At 38.5% G+C, this 15905-nt stretch overlaps 1 protein-coding gene across 1 annotated transcript in view; it reads right to left on the minus strand.

Moving 5' to 3' along the window:
- The window catches only part of TMTC2 (transmembrane O-mannosyltransferase targeting cadherins 2), a 392764-nt gene that overhangs the window by 74152 nt on the left and 302707 nt on the right, over positions 1–15905 (minus strand). Inside the window, exon 9 of the mRNA XM_035002054.1 lies at positions 14159–14240. Within this exon, the coding sequence (XP_034857945.1) occupies positions 14159–14240 (82 nt within the window). The remainder of the gene's footprint in view (positions 1–14158; positions 14241–15905) is intronic.

Genomic DNA, 15905 nt, shown 5'->3' on the forward strand with positions numbered 1-15905 from the left:
TCTCTGACCTCATCTCGTTTGTCTCCTACTACTCTCCCTCTTGGTCACTTATTCAATGCCTCTCACTGCTGTCTAACACACTGGAGAAACAAAGACTCCCGCTTCAGTGTTTATTTGCCATTCCCTCCACCGGGAGTGCTCTTCCTCCGGATACCACAGTGGCTCACTCTCTTACTTCTTGGCACACTGTGGGGATTTAATAACTACACATCCAGTAATAGGACTGAATTGCCTATATCCCCATGTGCAGAAGCACTTCCTTCATCTGCAGGAGCAAGCTAGAATCTAGCCAGCACAGGTCGTCACCAGGCACTTTCCTATTCATATCCTCTCACCTTAGAGTGATTTTAGGCAGGGCTGCAGTAAATGGCCACAACATGCTGAGTATTGCAAAATTTCCAAGGTTGCCACTCACCGTGAGGTCTCTATGAACAGTGCCTCTGGAATATAGGCAACATGGCAGCCCTGGTTTTAGATCTCTGAATTTCCCTTGGAATATGACAAATAATCCAGTCATCAATCATGCCTTCAAAGATACCTTAATTCCAGAACAGTCCAAACTGTGCAATTTGGCTAAAATCTATTATATCCCATTGTACTTTGGAATAAATTCAATAGTCTGGGAAAAAGAAGAAACTATAGATTAATATATCCAACCCAAGAAATGTATATTGTGCCAAATACACGTAAGATGTAGTGATACTTGCAGTGGAGGACGGGGAAGATGAGTGCAACACTTATCCTTGAAACAGTTTGAACTTAGTAGAGGAAAGAGGAGATTATGGAGAGAGTTTAACCACAAAACGGATATAAGTTTGAGGAGACGCAAGGTCTCACAGGCTAAGTGCATCATATCTGGATGGAGGTAAATATTTGGTTTTGTTCAACTTATAATTAAAATTGAATATACATAGAGTAAAGGGCACAAGTAAGGGTACCACTTGAATTTTCACAAAGTGGCTCTGCTCATAAAATCAGCAGCCAGGTCATGAAAAAGAATAGCCAGAAGCACTTGTCTAAACTTTTTCAAAGATTCAGATGATTGGAGCAGGGAAAAAAGCCTGGAAGATGGTGGAAATATTTGGGCTGATTTTGGTGACATCTAATGTTAACAAGACAGGTAGGTAAGGCAGAACTGAAGCAAGCCCTTTTTGGAGTGTTTCTACTAAGGAAGATGAGTAATATACTCCTGATGAGACAGAGTGGGGGATAATGCAATGCTCAGGATTTCGACTACCTGTCTAAAGGAGATGCTGCTAAACAGAGGTTGTTAATGTATGCTAATTAGGCCTGGGAGGATTAAAAATATGGAGGGGAATCATCTCTTTTGCTTCTCTGAAGGGAGGCTTGCTGAATGTCTTTCTGGGAATCCCTTGCATTTTTAGGTATGTTCTTACTCCTTTTTAAGATTTTTTTTTTTTAAAGATTTTATTTATTTATTTGACAGAGAGAGACACAGCGAGAGCAGGAACACAAGCAGGGGGAGTGGGAGAGGGAGAAGCAGGCCTCCCGCAGAGCAGGGAGACCGATGCGGGGCTCGATCCCAGGACCCTGGGATCATGACCTGAGCCGAAGGCAGACGCTTAACGACTGAGCCACCCAGGCACCCCCTTTTTAAGATTTTATTTATTTATTTGAAATAGAGAGAGAGAGAGGGAGAGAGCGAGCAAGAGAGTGCACAAGGGAGGCTCCATGTTGAGCAGGGAGCCCGATGAGGGGGCTTGATCCCAGGACTCTGGGATTATAACCTGAGCTGAAGGCAGATGCTTAACCAACTGAGCCACCCAGGTGCACCTTCGTTTTTTTTCTTTTTTAAAGTAATCTCTACACCCATCATGAGATGTGAACTCATGACCTTGAGATCAAGAGTCACATGCTCTACCAACTGAGCCTGCCAGGCGCCCCTGCTCTTACTCGTTAAAACCAATCTCTCTCACGGCACCTGAGTGGCTCAGTCGGTTAAACAGTTAAGCATTTGACTCTTGATTTCAGCTCAGGTCATGATCTCAGGGTCATGAGATTGAGCCCTAGTCAGGCTCTGCATGAGATTATCTCTCTCCTTCTCCCTCTGTCCCTCCCCCTGCTCTCATGCGTGCTTTCTCTCTCTCTCTCTCTCAAATAAATAAATAAATCTTTAAAAAAAATACATACAACCAATCTCTCTTCCCTTCCCTTCTATTATTTTTGTTGCTTTGTGTTTTTGTGCTCTTGGCAGCTTGATTGAATAACAGCTTTGGTTTATTGAGACAAACCCAATGTGACAAATGTGCGGTAGTTACTGGCCAAGAAAACAGGTGGGCCAAATGAACAAGAAAAGGATGCCCAGGAGAGCAATCCAGACTGCTCACTTTGAGGTTGGGAGGACCCAGATCTGTCCCTCTGTGGACATGAGACCAAAAATTTGCCCTGAATCGGGCATGTGGCAAGGAAGATGCCTACCGCAAAGGAGATTAGAGGAACAGCAGCAGGCCAGGGCTCTGTGCTCAAGCAGAAAGGAGGTCAGGAAGGCTAGGGATGCTTTATTGCATTTATTTCTCCCCTGACTCTTTCCAAAAGGGTTAGGAGATGCCAGAAAACCACTGAGAGAGTTATGAAGACTGTCACATGGAGAGGGAAGTAGAGGGAGGCAAGGAGGACAAGAGGGGGACTGGAGAGGAAGTAAAGAGAAGACATTAGGGAAAGAAAGAGTAGGGGGAGGGGCAGGGAGGGAGGAACAGCACAACCCATTATAGTTGTAAGTAATATAGAGATTTAATAGAGATCAAGTGCACTGAATAAAGAAAACAAGTCCATGCTAGGTTTCAAACAATCTGAGGAGTTTTACCACCTAAAGATGAAGGGGAAGACATAACCGGTTGAGGATAGGACCTAATCAAAGATAGAGATGAGTAGTGTCATTCTTCAAGGGAGTGTGCCTCTGGGACTAACTTGGGGTGATAATGAGAATGCAGAGAGGATGTGGCTAAATGCTCACATCCTCTTCCTCTTCCTTAGAAGAGCTCTGAGTCTTCTCCTTGCCCTCTAACACCATCTCAATGGGCTCTTCTGAGGTATTGATTTACAGATGTGTCACTGAGGCACAGAAGAGTTAATGACAGGGTAGAAAACTTTGGGAACAACTGTTTTCAATTAAGTGGAAGGCAGAACATAAACAAGAATCTCAAAGTGCACTCAATTGCTAAATCCAAATAGCTAAGACTGGAAAAACAGTATCTCTTTTTTTCCCTCTCTGCCTTCCTTGCTTTCCCTCTCTCTCTCCCTCTCTCTCTCTGTTCCCAATTACTTGTTACTTACAATATTCATTCTTCTTGCAAGCAATTATTCTTTTTCCGTTCTCTTTCTGTCTGCATGTTGATGGATACCGATTCCTTTTTCTTAATATCTAGATTTTTATTGTCTCCTCTTCCCCTAATTTCTCTTTTTCATATACCTTATTGAAAAATTTTTCTATATGATTCGTTCATTCTCTAAGATATTATTATGGGTTCTATTATACTTTAAAAATAATAAATGACCATTGTTACAAGTTACTGAGCATATATGACATGCTAGTTATTTTATAAAATTGTAAACGAATCCTCACAACCTGAAGCAGTTGCAATCATCTCCAGATAAAGAAACTGAGGAACAAGAGGCTAGCAAAAGGTAGACCATGCTCAAGGAGTAATCAACAGAGGGGCTGCGTTCCAAAATCCACTGCACTCCTACTCCCTAATCTGAAGTTTAACTCAATTCTTACCATCTTGTCTTTGTGACTTCTGGTGTCCCATACAAAGACAGATTCAAAAGAACGTGTATATGTAAATTGTTGCTATAGTCTGAATGTTTGTGCTTCTCCCCCTCCCCCACCCCCAGTTCATGTTTTGAAATCAGGGGCCTTCATGAATAGGATTAGTGTCCTGATAAAAGGAGCCCTGAGAGCTACCTTGCCCCTGCCACCATGTGAGGGAGCAGTGAGAAGACCATCAATGGGGAAGTAGGCCTCACCAGACGCTCAATCTGCCCGCACCATGATCTTGGGCTTGCAGCCTCCAGAACTGTAAGAAGTAAATTTCTGTTGTTCCTAAACCACCCATATATGTTATGTTGCTGCAGCAGCCCAAATGAACTAAGACAGTACTTAACTGCATCATGTAGTTACACGTTTAAAACAAAGTGGACTCTATTCCCATGCAAAAACTGGAAGCAGAGATGAGAAAAGGAAAGGGTAAAACTAACTAAAGGTCAGTAAATGCTTCTCTAGTCATTCTTTTATTGCAAAAATACTGATGGGCCGTTTTCTTCGTGGGGGGCACTGCATGCAGTGTAGGAATCTCCAGAGCAAGGGTCACTGGAGCCACGGTTTCTTCACTTTGCAAACGGGGATAACCTGGCTGTGTTATCGGAAAGAGTAAATGAGAAAATGTCAGTACACTGGGTGGGGTGAGGTCTGGTGCTCTATCTTCTCATTTTTCTTTTCACTCCTCTTTACATGAGCTCCTTCTCTGCCTCTGTACCTTTCAGGCTCTCTCCGCGTCTTGCGTCTTGATGACCTCAAGCTGCCCTTCCTTCCTGACGCTTCTAAGTACATGATTTTGAGAGCTCCATGGGTTTCTCCACCAGCAGTCCTCCAAAACCTCAGCATTCTGGGGCTTTGCCACCATTGGGGACCCACCAGGCTTACATTCGGTAAGAGTATACCTTTAAAAGCACAAGGCAAACCATAAGCACAAGGCAAAAAGCACCATAAACATGTCACAGGCTTAAGAGTCCAAGGAGGTTCAAATCCTTCCTCTGCCAACTTGCTGGGCCTTCAATATTGTCACGTACACTCCTGATACCTTGTCTGTAAAATAGGGACAGTATTATTTCTGCACAGTGTTGGGTTACTGAAACAACAAAAGATACACAAAAATACCCAGTATTGGTGCAGAGACATAACTGTTGAACACTGAGCTTCAATAATAGCACTATCATTAATGAGCACAGACGTGCCCAGCATGACACCAAACACTTTTCTTCATGTAAATTCTAAAAACACTGCAGTCAGGTCATACCATATTACTTCAATTGATTTAATCACCTAATATTGTGAAACATAATCATCGTGTATTTTATAATAATAGTATTAATAGTATTTTTTTAAGAGTTATGATAAAATATGGTAGGTGCTATGGTCTGAATGTTCGTGCCCTCCCCAAATCCATATGTTGAAATCCTAACACCTAAGGTGATGGTAATAAAAAAAGGGGAGGGGGGAGTGATTCCCAACTTTCAGTGTATTTGATACATATTTTATATATCAATAAACCTACCAATAGAGTAAATATGGATGGAAAATATCTATATTAATCTCTTATACTAATTAAGAGATGGTACAGTGTAAGAGTCCGGAGTGCCTTGGTTCAAATGCTGCCTCTCCTATTAACTGGCCCTGAAACCTTGCGGAATTTACCTTACAGCTTGATGACTTCGCTTTCCTCATCTGTAAAATAGAGACAGTCAGGTAACCTCCTCACTTGGCTTTTGTGGGGATTTAAATGAAAATTCCATGAGAATTTCTCAGGACACAAAAGTCCTAAGTAAATGCTTGTGTTATTGTTATATTTGATGAATTCATCATGGAAATATGGTATTTAATAGAGAATACAGGCAAGATGCCTTTCTCTTTTTATCCCTTTCTAATTTTTACATCTTAAATTTTACATGTTGAGTTCAGTTAAATAATTTTTGGATAATTACTTGTTTACTATAATTTTCCTGATATCTTTTCTACAAACTATCTGAAAATATTTTAAGACAATTATTCTTTCACATTTTATCAAGTATATATTCCTTCCTAATGTACTCATTAAGGAAAATATAAAATAGAAATTAAGCCTGTTGCCCATCCCTCCCCCCCCAAAAAGGCTGCAAGAGTCCAAAAAGCTAAAACATCTATTATTAACATAGCTTGTTTGGTTTTCTTTTTTCCCCCTCTCGAGACAGTGTGTGCATGGAGTGGGGAGGGGCAGAGGGAGAGAGAGAATCCCAAGCAGGTCCACGCCCAGAACAGAGCCTGACATGGGGCTTAATCTCACAACCCTGAGATCATGACCTGAACCCAAATCACGAGTTGGACGCTTAACTGACTGAGCCACCAAGGCGCCCTTGCTTTGCATTTCTAATGATGTAGTTATTTTGTAAAATTTAATCATTCTTCCTGTATAATAACATAGGCAATTGTCTCTGTTATTAGGATGTTAAATCTTTCATCAAATGGAAATAACACTAAATTATTTAATCATTTCCCTTTTTCAAGCATTTAGATGCTTTTCCATTTTTGACTCTAACAAATAGCACGTCTGTGCTCCAATTACTACCTTTTGTTGATAATCTTAAACATAGAAAAAATATTTTCTTAACATATATTTTAATGAGAATTATTGAGAATAAATGCTAGAGTAACTTAAGGGCATATATTTTTATTTGAAAGTGAATTTCTTTATTTCTAATGAAATTCTATATCTACCTATCTTTTAAAATCTGTTATACTTCCTCTTTGGGGAATTATTTGTTCATATCCCTTGGTCTTTATATTCTGTTTTCCTTGTAGTTTTACAACTTCTCATGTCTTAAGTAGACATGTTTTATCTTGTGATTTAATGGAAATTATTTCCTATCACTTAACTGTTTGTCTTTTAACTGTATTTCGTTTGGAAATACATTAATCCTTTAATTTTTCCTTTATTCCTTGCTTATAAGCTTAAAGAATCCCTTTCCTGGTTTTCCCTTTCTAGTCACGATAAAGTTTTAATTCTAAAAGGCTTGCAAAAATATCTCACATAAAATACACACAGGTGTGAAGATTAAAAAGATTAAATATTAACCTATTAGACACATTGTAATAACAGCAAATTTAAAAATAAAAAATCATAGGTAAGAAATGAAATAGTTTGGAATGACATTTAGAAATATCATGTTCTCGGGGTGCCCGGGTGGCTCAGTCGGTTAAGCGGCTGCCTTCGGCTCAGGTCATGATCCCAGGGTCCTGGGATCGAGTCCCGCATCGGGCTCCCTGCTCGGCAGGAAGCCTGCTTCTCCCTCTCCCACTCCCCCTGCTTGTGTTTCCTCTCTCGCTGTGTCTCTCTCTGTCAAATAAATAAATAAAATCTTAAGAAAAAAAAAGAAAAGAAATATCATGTTCTAATTATACATCTGTCAACTGTGCTGTCTTTGGAGCAATAAAGGGACACAAATACTGATATTTTAATAAAATATTTTGGTCTGAAGCATTAAACATCTCAATGAAATTTTACAAAAGCCAAAAACCAAAAATGTATTTTCATTTTAAATCAAGGAAATACCATTATTTAGTTCATTATTTAATTTTTTAAATTACTCTTGGAGTTCATGAAGTGATTAAAATAAAATGTTACAACACAATCAACCCCAGATCATTGCCATCTTCTGACTAGCTTTAATTATGATAATAAAAAAATAACTACAGACCTCTTACCAATTCGACCTATCACATATTTTTAACTTCCCCTTTCAGTGTTCACTGACGAAATATCGAATATAACATTTTAACAATTTCCTCCCGGACCTACTTTTTTTTTTTTCAAGAGTTATTTTACTATTTATTTGAGAGAGAGAGCATGAGCGGGAGGGGCAGAGGGAAAGGGAGAAAGAATCTCAAGCAGACTCTGCTGAGTGTGGGGCCTGATGCAGGGCTTGATCTCACGGCCCTGAGATCAGGACCTGAGCTGAAACCAAGAGTTGGATGCTTAACCAACTATGCCATCCAGGCACCCCAAGACCTACTTTTTAAAATGAAATTTAAGAGCATCCTGCAGACAAGCAGACTATAATATTAATACTAGGAAGTCCTGGACTTAGAAGCTGAAGGAGCTAGACTTTTCAAGTTCTTTTCCTACTATGTATGTTGAAAATTTCTGATCCAAAGAATCACCTGGAAATTCTGAACTTCCATTATTTCAGTCAAATGGAGTTGAGATCTATTCCTACTTCACAGGAGTTACATAATGATCGAGAAAGATCAGGATAAATGTAGTAACACATTTTCAGATTTCTAAAATTGGTAAGTAGAGCCAAATAATAATCCAGGTAATTACAATTTTAAAAATTCTACAGTTCTCTGTGGGTTCAAGAGGAAGAAGTACAAAATGACTGCTCCTTTACATTAGAAATGATTTCATGATTGTCTGGATCAGTCCTCTTCCATTTCCAGTGCTTGAATTCTTTCAAGCATCCTTATAAACCCACAGTTGAAAAATCTTCAATGGGCATTCATTTCATAAGCTGGCAGTTCTCATAAATTGTTATGTTCCTCCTATGGAACCAGAATGTATCTTCTCAGAGTTTCTAGCTATGGTCCTAGTTCTGCCCTTGAACGATCCTCCAGACATATGTGTACCTTCTGCATCAAGCACTTTCTCTGCTTTATTGTTCTCCAATGTATCCCCTCGTATCTATAATTTTTTCTGGTAAACTCCTACTATTCACTCAAATATAATTTATGTGTAAGATCATCAGGCATAGTTCTCCTGCACCTCAGCCCCCCAAATCAAGGCCCCTTCATTATACTCCTTTATAAAATCAATTGTAATTAAAATTAAATGATCACTTTTACAACATGGGCCTCCCTCACCAGTTTGGAAGCTCCACTGCAGTCTGTCTTGTTCCCTGTTGTCTCCCTACATCTAGCTTGATAAATACTGAGTTGGACAAAGTTCAGGACTCAGCACTATACAGCTGAACCCCTGGAATGAACAACTTCACCCAGAGAGTGTAACTGTAATAAAGAAAATGAGGCTAAAGGCGTAACTCTTAAAAACATACAGTTAGAGGTTGATAGGAAAAGAAGAAACCATCCAAGGTCTACATAAAAGTATACTTCTCAAAAGCATTTATCACAATCTGCTTCCTTTTCACTTTTTATGCTTTTGTCCTTAATAACTAATGAATTCCCATCCGCCCAGATTTATACATAGTACGTGTCTCATAACAAATGCATATTGACTTAAGTTGTTTCAATCTACATAAAATTTACTACTATGTACATAAAGAAAAAATTGTAATATACTCTGACAAAATGGTTTTCCTACTGGGGCGCCTGGGTGGCTCAGTTGTTAAGCGTCTGCCTTCGGCTCAGGTCATGATCCCAGGATCCTGGGATTGAGCCCCGCATTGGGCTCCCTGCTCCACGGGAAGTCTGCTTCTCCCTTTCCCACTCCCCCTGCTTGTGCTCCTGCTCTCGCTCGCTCTCTCTCTCTGTCAAATAAATAAATAAAATCTTTAAAAAAAAAGGTTTTCCTACTAATTCTTAAAAAAAAAAAAAAAAGAGAGAGAGAGAGAGAGACTTCCTGTCTTGACTTTTATTCTTTTGGCAGAAGCTTTCCACTGGAGCCATTGGGAAAACCATGGAGAATCCCTTGAATTACAGGCCCACATGACACATCAAGCCACCAAATTCTCATCTTCAACATTTATAAACTAAATTCCATAAAGACTTCACATGGTTTGTTTCATACGGACATGAGATACACTGGATGCTTGATGACATACGAATGTGACATTATACTATTACTGATACTATAGTCTGAAACCTGTTTTCTACACATTCTTTAAAATTTTTGATGCAAGATCAGTGAGAAACTGAGTATATATTAGCAACAACATGAAATCTTAATATACAAAAACATTTTGAAAGTCCATATCAACTCTTTCACAGTTTACAGATAAGGAATTTTAATCCCAGAGATTATAGGTACCAGAAAGCCCTACATTTAACAAATTTACTGAACCAGTTCTATTTAGCTTTCTTTGTTGCAAGCCAACCTGAAGAAAAAAGACAATCTTGCACGCATCCCTTCCTCAAAAAAAAAAAAAAAAAAAAAAAAAAAAAAAAAAAAAACAGAACTAGTGGATTAAAAATACAAGTAACTGAGAGTACTTTTTTTTTTAAAGATTTTATTTATTTATTTGTCAGAGAGAGAGAGAAAGCTTGTGCGAGCGAGCATACAAGCAGGGGGAGCAGCAGAGGGAGAAGCAGTCTCGCTGCTGAGCTGGGAGCCCTATGCAGGACTCGATCCCAGGACCCTGGGATCATGACCTGAGCTGAAGGCAGATGCTTAACCGACTGAGCCACCCAGACGTCCCAACTGAGAGTGCTTTTAAACACTGCCTTCTAATAGTCATTGCAGTCAATATAAATTCTATAATTCCCTCTGTGTAGTCCCAAATGGATGGTATTTTCGAAGTCTTGTGTATTATTAACAAGCAAATCAAAAGCACATCAACACCCAGGAGAGTGAATTTCCAATAGAACAAAACTCACCCACGCTGGCATTTTCATGGGCACTTGCAAAAGTATTGGGGAAAAAAAAGACACAAAACAACATGTATATTTTATTTAAACATTTGTTTTTAAGCTGAGGAAGTATTATTACTCATTCAATTGTGGGTATAAATATCCTAAGAATATCCATAACTAGTAAGATGATGGAGAGCTGATAGGAATCATATTATATATCTTCTTGGACAATAAGTAACAAAAATGCTAATGGAACAACCTTTTGGTCTGTTTTGGAACCTACATTCAATTCTAAAATGGAGAACATCTCTAACTGAGTTCAACCAACATTTATTGCACATTACCATGAGTAGGACAATATGCTAGATATTGATGGTGCAAAAATGGAAATCAGGGTCTCTCCATTCTCACTTATCTTAGAATTTTCTAAAGAAGGTAAGTGTATACTTTCAATATAAAAATTTACATTCCCACAACTAAATCTAAACTATCTTCTCTTGATTAAAACATAGCAAGAGTTCCCCTAGACCTTTCCCTAATCCTGTCTTCTCCACACGGTCCCTTCCTTTGCCCTAGGAAGAAAATGCAAACTCCTTAGCTTGGTCGATAAAACCCCAGGGGCTCTGTTCTGCTTTCTCTCCAGTCTCATCTCCTCCCACTTTCCCATCTGGTTCAATATAATCCAGTCACATTTACCTTCCTTCTCTGCTGTGAACACAAGCTTGCTCTTGCCTTCGGCCTCTGAACTTCGTCTTTTCTATCTGAAATGCTCTTACCTGACTCTTCAAATAGCTGGTTCACACTTACAGATTTCAAATATCACCTCTTCACAAATGTTCTCCTTGCTACTTGCTGTCAAGAAGCACCCCACTTCCCACCACATCACCTTTTTAAAATGACATCACCCTATTTATTTCATACATAGCCCTACTCACTTTCTGAAGACAGAACAGTACCTTGCACCATCAGACACATTGTATACACATTAAAATGAAATAAAAATCCTTCCCTAAACTTTTTTAAGCTGAGTTATGATTATATGCATTTGACATTCTAAAACTGCATAGAAGCACGTACTAATCAAAAGTATCTACCTACTTACCTACCTGCATATCTGCTTGGGTATCTCCCCATGTTGTGGGAGAGATGGAACATACATTAGAGAAGAAAAGTCAATGGCAGTTCTCAAGGGACCCAAAGGTTAGTTACCTCTTTTTTTTTTTTAAAGATTTTATTTATTTATTTGACAGAGCTAACTTGGACAAGCCAATTTCATTTCTCTAGGCTTCAGTCAACTTATTTGTACTTGTACTTATTTGTTTGTAAGTACAAACAGGATTATATCAGGCAGATGCAAGACCATTTAAAAGAGCTTTCCAGTTCTAAAATTCAGTCACTGGAAGTAGATTTCCCCCAAATTAAAGGTACATTTTTTATAACATGAGCACAGTCAGACAGGAATATCAAGCACTCAGTCATGGGCTTCCTGTCCATTTGTAGATTATTTTGTCTTACCTACTACTTCTTGATGCTTCATCTTGAATCTTTTTTATTTTCCATTCCAGAGTGAGAAAAAGTATTGAAACTATTTCATAAAATTATAGGGAATTATGTAGTCATTCCTCCCATTGAAAATACATGTACTTTTAATAATGTCTGTGTGCTAAAAACTTTAAAATAATCCAGGAGTGCTAAGAAGAATCTGTTTTTACACATACAGTTACAGAATGTATATTACCACTATTATCAAATAACCTATACAATAAAGGATTTGTTGCACTTTCTGTTAAAACTAAACCCCAAAATTTCTCTCTACCACCAACACTGGAAAAAAAAATTGGGAGGAGGATGTCATATAAAAAAATAATAAAACAATAGAAGTGGGTAAAGACAGACAAGGCAGAATAATGAGACAAACTCTTAAAATGAACACAACAGTGCTTTTTTTCCCATCGCAATGCAAATGAAGCAACAATGAAATGTAAAGGAATCGACTGCAAAAAACATAAGGCATATAATAAAATTATGGGAACAAGATTAGAAGATGTATTAAGTAAAATTAGTTTGAGGTAAAGGAAATGTAGAAGGCAAACAGGGAAACAAAAATTCTACTTCAAAAGATGCAATAAGAAGAAGAGGTTCTTTAGCACTCAGGGAAAATAATCATGGACCTACTTTAATGCACAGTAGGGGTGCCCAAAATAGTATGCATGAGAAAATCTAATTTAAAATACTTCATATGAGAAATCCTGTAAAAATAAAATAAATTCTGCAGCAAACTTAAATTAGTTGACTGCCAACTTAACAGGCAATAACACTGCATTTGTGAAAAAAATCCGGACTACTTATGCAATAGCCAGTGTGAAATTATAGGCTGCATTATGCTGGAAAGATAAAGCATCAAGACCTGAGATTTATAAACATTTATGCAAAATGTAAACAAACAAATGGACTTGTGGTTGATAAAGTATATCCTCCATTTTACTTTTTCCATTTTTTCACATTCACAGCCTGTCACTGAATTTTGTTTTACCAGTTGTAAAATGTAAGAAAGACTTAACTTTAAGAAGGATATTAGTGGAGTCTGAAAAACAAACTGAGGGTTCTAGAGGGGAGGGGAGTGGGGGGATGGGTTAGCCTGGTGATGGGTATTAAAGAGGGCACATTCTGCATGGAGCACTGGGTGGTTATACGCAAACAATGAATCATGGAACACTACATAAAAACTAATGATGTAATGTATGGTGATTAACATGACATAATAATTTTAAAAAATTAAAAAAATAAAATTAAATTAAAAAAAGAAGGATATTAGTTTTATTTCTTCAAGATTTAACCACCATCCATCTTTCAGTTTACTATGTGATAATAACACATCAAAGCCAAGAGTGGTCAAAACATCATTTTTCGGGCGCCTGGGTGGCTCAGTTGGTTAAGCGACTGCCTTAGGCTCAGGTCATGATCCTGGAGTCCCTGGATCGAGTCCCGCATTGGGCTCCCTGCTCGGCAGGGAGCCTGCTTCTGCCTCTGACCCTCCCCCCTCTCATGTGCTCTCTCTCTCATTCTCTCTGTCTCAAATAAATAAATAAATAAATAAAAATCTTTAAAAAAAAAAAAAAACATCATTTTTTCCCCCCAGAGGATCAGGAAAATTAAATGCTTTTTGGTTCCTTGAAAGCCATGCCAACTACAGATCTGGTAGAAATAAGTACATCTTACCCAACACCAAACCAGCTATATACTTCACGTCACTTAACACCATGACTCACTACTAATGATAGAGTGGAATGTGACACAGAGTTGTTATATAAGTTCATTCTGGACTGATTAAGGCCAAGGCTAAACCGAATGAGAAATACATCTTTTACACCATTTATGGTTTATCCTTGACCCCAATCTCAGGTATCTAGTGGCCTGGGGACATTTCTATTTTCCAGAAAGCAAGATTCTGTAGTCAAAATGTAAACCTCCAAAACTTCAAAATTGTATGGTCAATGAACAATATATTATCATTTACAAATATAAGAGAGCTAATATTCTGGTTCCATACCAGGCATCAGGCAAGGAGCAGGATGCTTTCCTGATGAGACCTTATTTACATCAATAAATGGACTTGAAAGAAAGAACCGCAAAAATGGCTCTCCCCACTGAAGTCCTACGGAAATTACTAATGGAAACTACAATGCATAGATCTCGATAGCATGGTTGCTTTGAATGAGAAGCTAAGACTACAGCATGGGGCGAAATCTGCAACAATGAAGTCCATGCCCTCTCAAAATGCTCTTTGCCAGCAAATCCTAAATCTCATATCAACATTAACAGTAAATGTGGGGGACGTGGAAAAAACTATCAACCACTCACCATAATGCATGTAACAGTTTCCTTTGGTGGGATCCAGCTCAATAGCCTTCAAGAAGAACTTTTCAGCCTCACTCTTACGACCCTTGAAAAACAGAGAAAATGGATGATTCAGCAGTAGATCATGAAGGATTCTTTACCTCCTGGGCCCAAATGAAGTAAGTAGGCTGATGTCTACTTAGCAATCATCACACACACAAAAAAGTGTTTTGTTTTTATCTAAACAAGGATGACCAAGGAGAGTATGCTGAGAGACAAGACTGAAGTTAGAATCCTGGGAAACACCAAGATTAGAAGAAAAGACAGTGAGAGTGAGTTCATCAAAGAGATCAGAGAAGAGGCCAGGAAGGCAAGAGAAAAAAGGTGAAAAAAAAGGTTTCACGAAAACCAAAAGGATGAGATAGTTTTAAGGAATGGTGGAAAACATCATTTTCACTTTCTATTTTATTTTCTCCCTTCCATTTGTTTCCTCTTCATTTCTTCTTCCTTGGTAAAGAATTTGGAGCATTTTGGCTTTTAAGATGATTTTGTCCTAATGGCTCACTTTACGTATGAAGAAACTAGGTCACAGTTTGTTGAATCTCAAACGCAACTACTGTTTATCGTTGTTGATGCCATTAGGGACTAAAATACTCCTAAACCAGGATTTAATCTAAAGTTAGCGCTTCTTCCTAGCTACAGTTTTAAGTAAACATTACCATCATCACCAGAAGAAAATAAGCAAAAAGTAGGGGAAAAGGCTTGTAGGCAATTGATTGACTTTTCATGAAACAACATGAGTCCTGGCAGATCCTAAAACTATGTTCTTTACTGTGTTAGGGCTTCTGAACTAAAACTGCCTACAGAGTAACACAAAGGGATGGCTTGAGGTAGGAGAAGAGCCCCAAGAAGAACCTTCCTGGGGCAAGTCTGTCTTGCCTCACGAGGCTGGAAAGAAGAGTTATGTTGTCTGAGTGGCAGCGAGGCACTGGGTGGTGGACCTGTCCAGAAGTCATGGTCTAGAGTAAAGAGAACTCATCTTATCTCCTTGTTCCTTCTAATTTATACTCTCTCTACCATGGGAACTTCAAGCAATGTTTTTCTCTTTCTTCAGATATATTTTTTAAACACTGTTACAGAGATAAATCTTGCAAAGGTAGAGGTGTGTAATTAACCTAATATTCTACATCCCACCATTCAACTTCAACTCATTTCTCCATCTACCCCTTCCTTATTGTTCATTCACTCATTTAAAAAATTCACTGTCGCTACATCCTTTATTCGCCATTACTCTCCCCAGTAGGACCCAGCCTACATACAGCTTCCACCGTCTATAGCAGACGGCAGACAACCGACATCTTCATTTCTTCTTTCATTTTACTAATACTACACCAGTCAGTAACTTCTCTTTCACTCACAAGTCTCGCTAAATACCCAATAATTAAAATTTTAATTGCCTGCCATACTTCTCATAACATTTTAACTTCAGAGGGAAAAAAAGGAAAGTACAGGCACAATGCTCCCCACACGTACCATACTTTCATGAAGTTAATAAGACTTAGCAAGAATCTTACAAAGTTAGGATTACTTAAAATAATTAAATAACTGTAGTGAATCAGGCAGTATAATGTGTAAGTTCATATCATGGATTCTAGGCAGACAGAACAGTTCCCCCATTGGCGTAGCCATGTTTATAGAAAATTATATCATCGCATAGCTGTAATGTTCTCTATGATAAAAATGAAGATTGGTGGAGCACAGGGAATTTCTA

Source organism: Mirounga leonina, unplaced genomic scaffold (genome assembly GCF_011800145.1).
Source record: "Mirounga leonina isolate KUSES-001 unplaced genomic scaffold, KU_Mleo_1.0 Mir_126, whole genome shotgun sequence".
NCBI classification, from domain to species: domain Eukaryota; kingdom Metazoa; phylum Chordata; class Mammalia; order Carnivora; family Phocidae; genus Mirounga; species Mirounga leonina.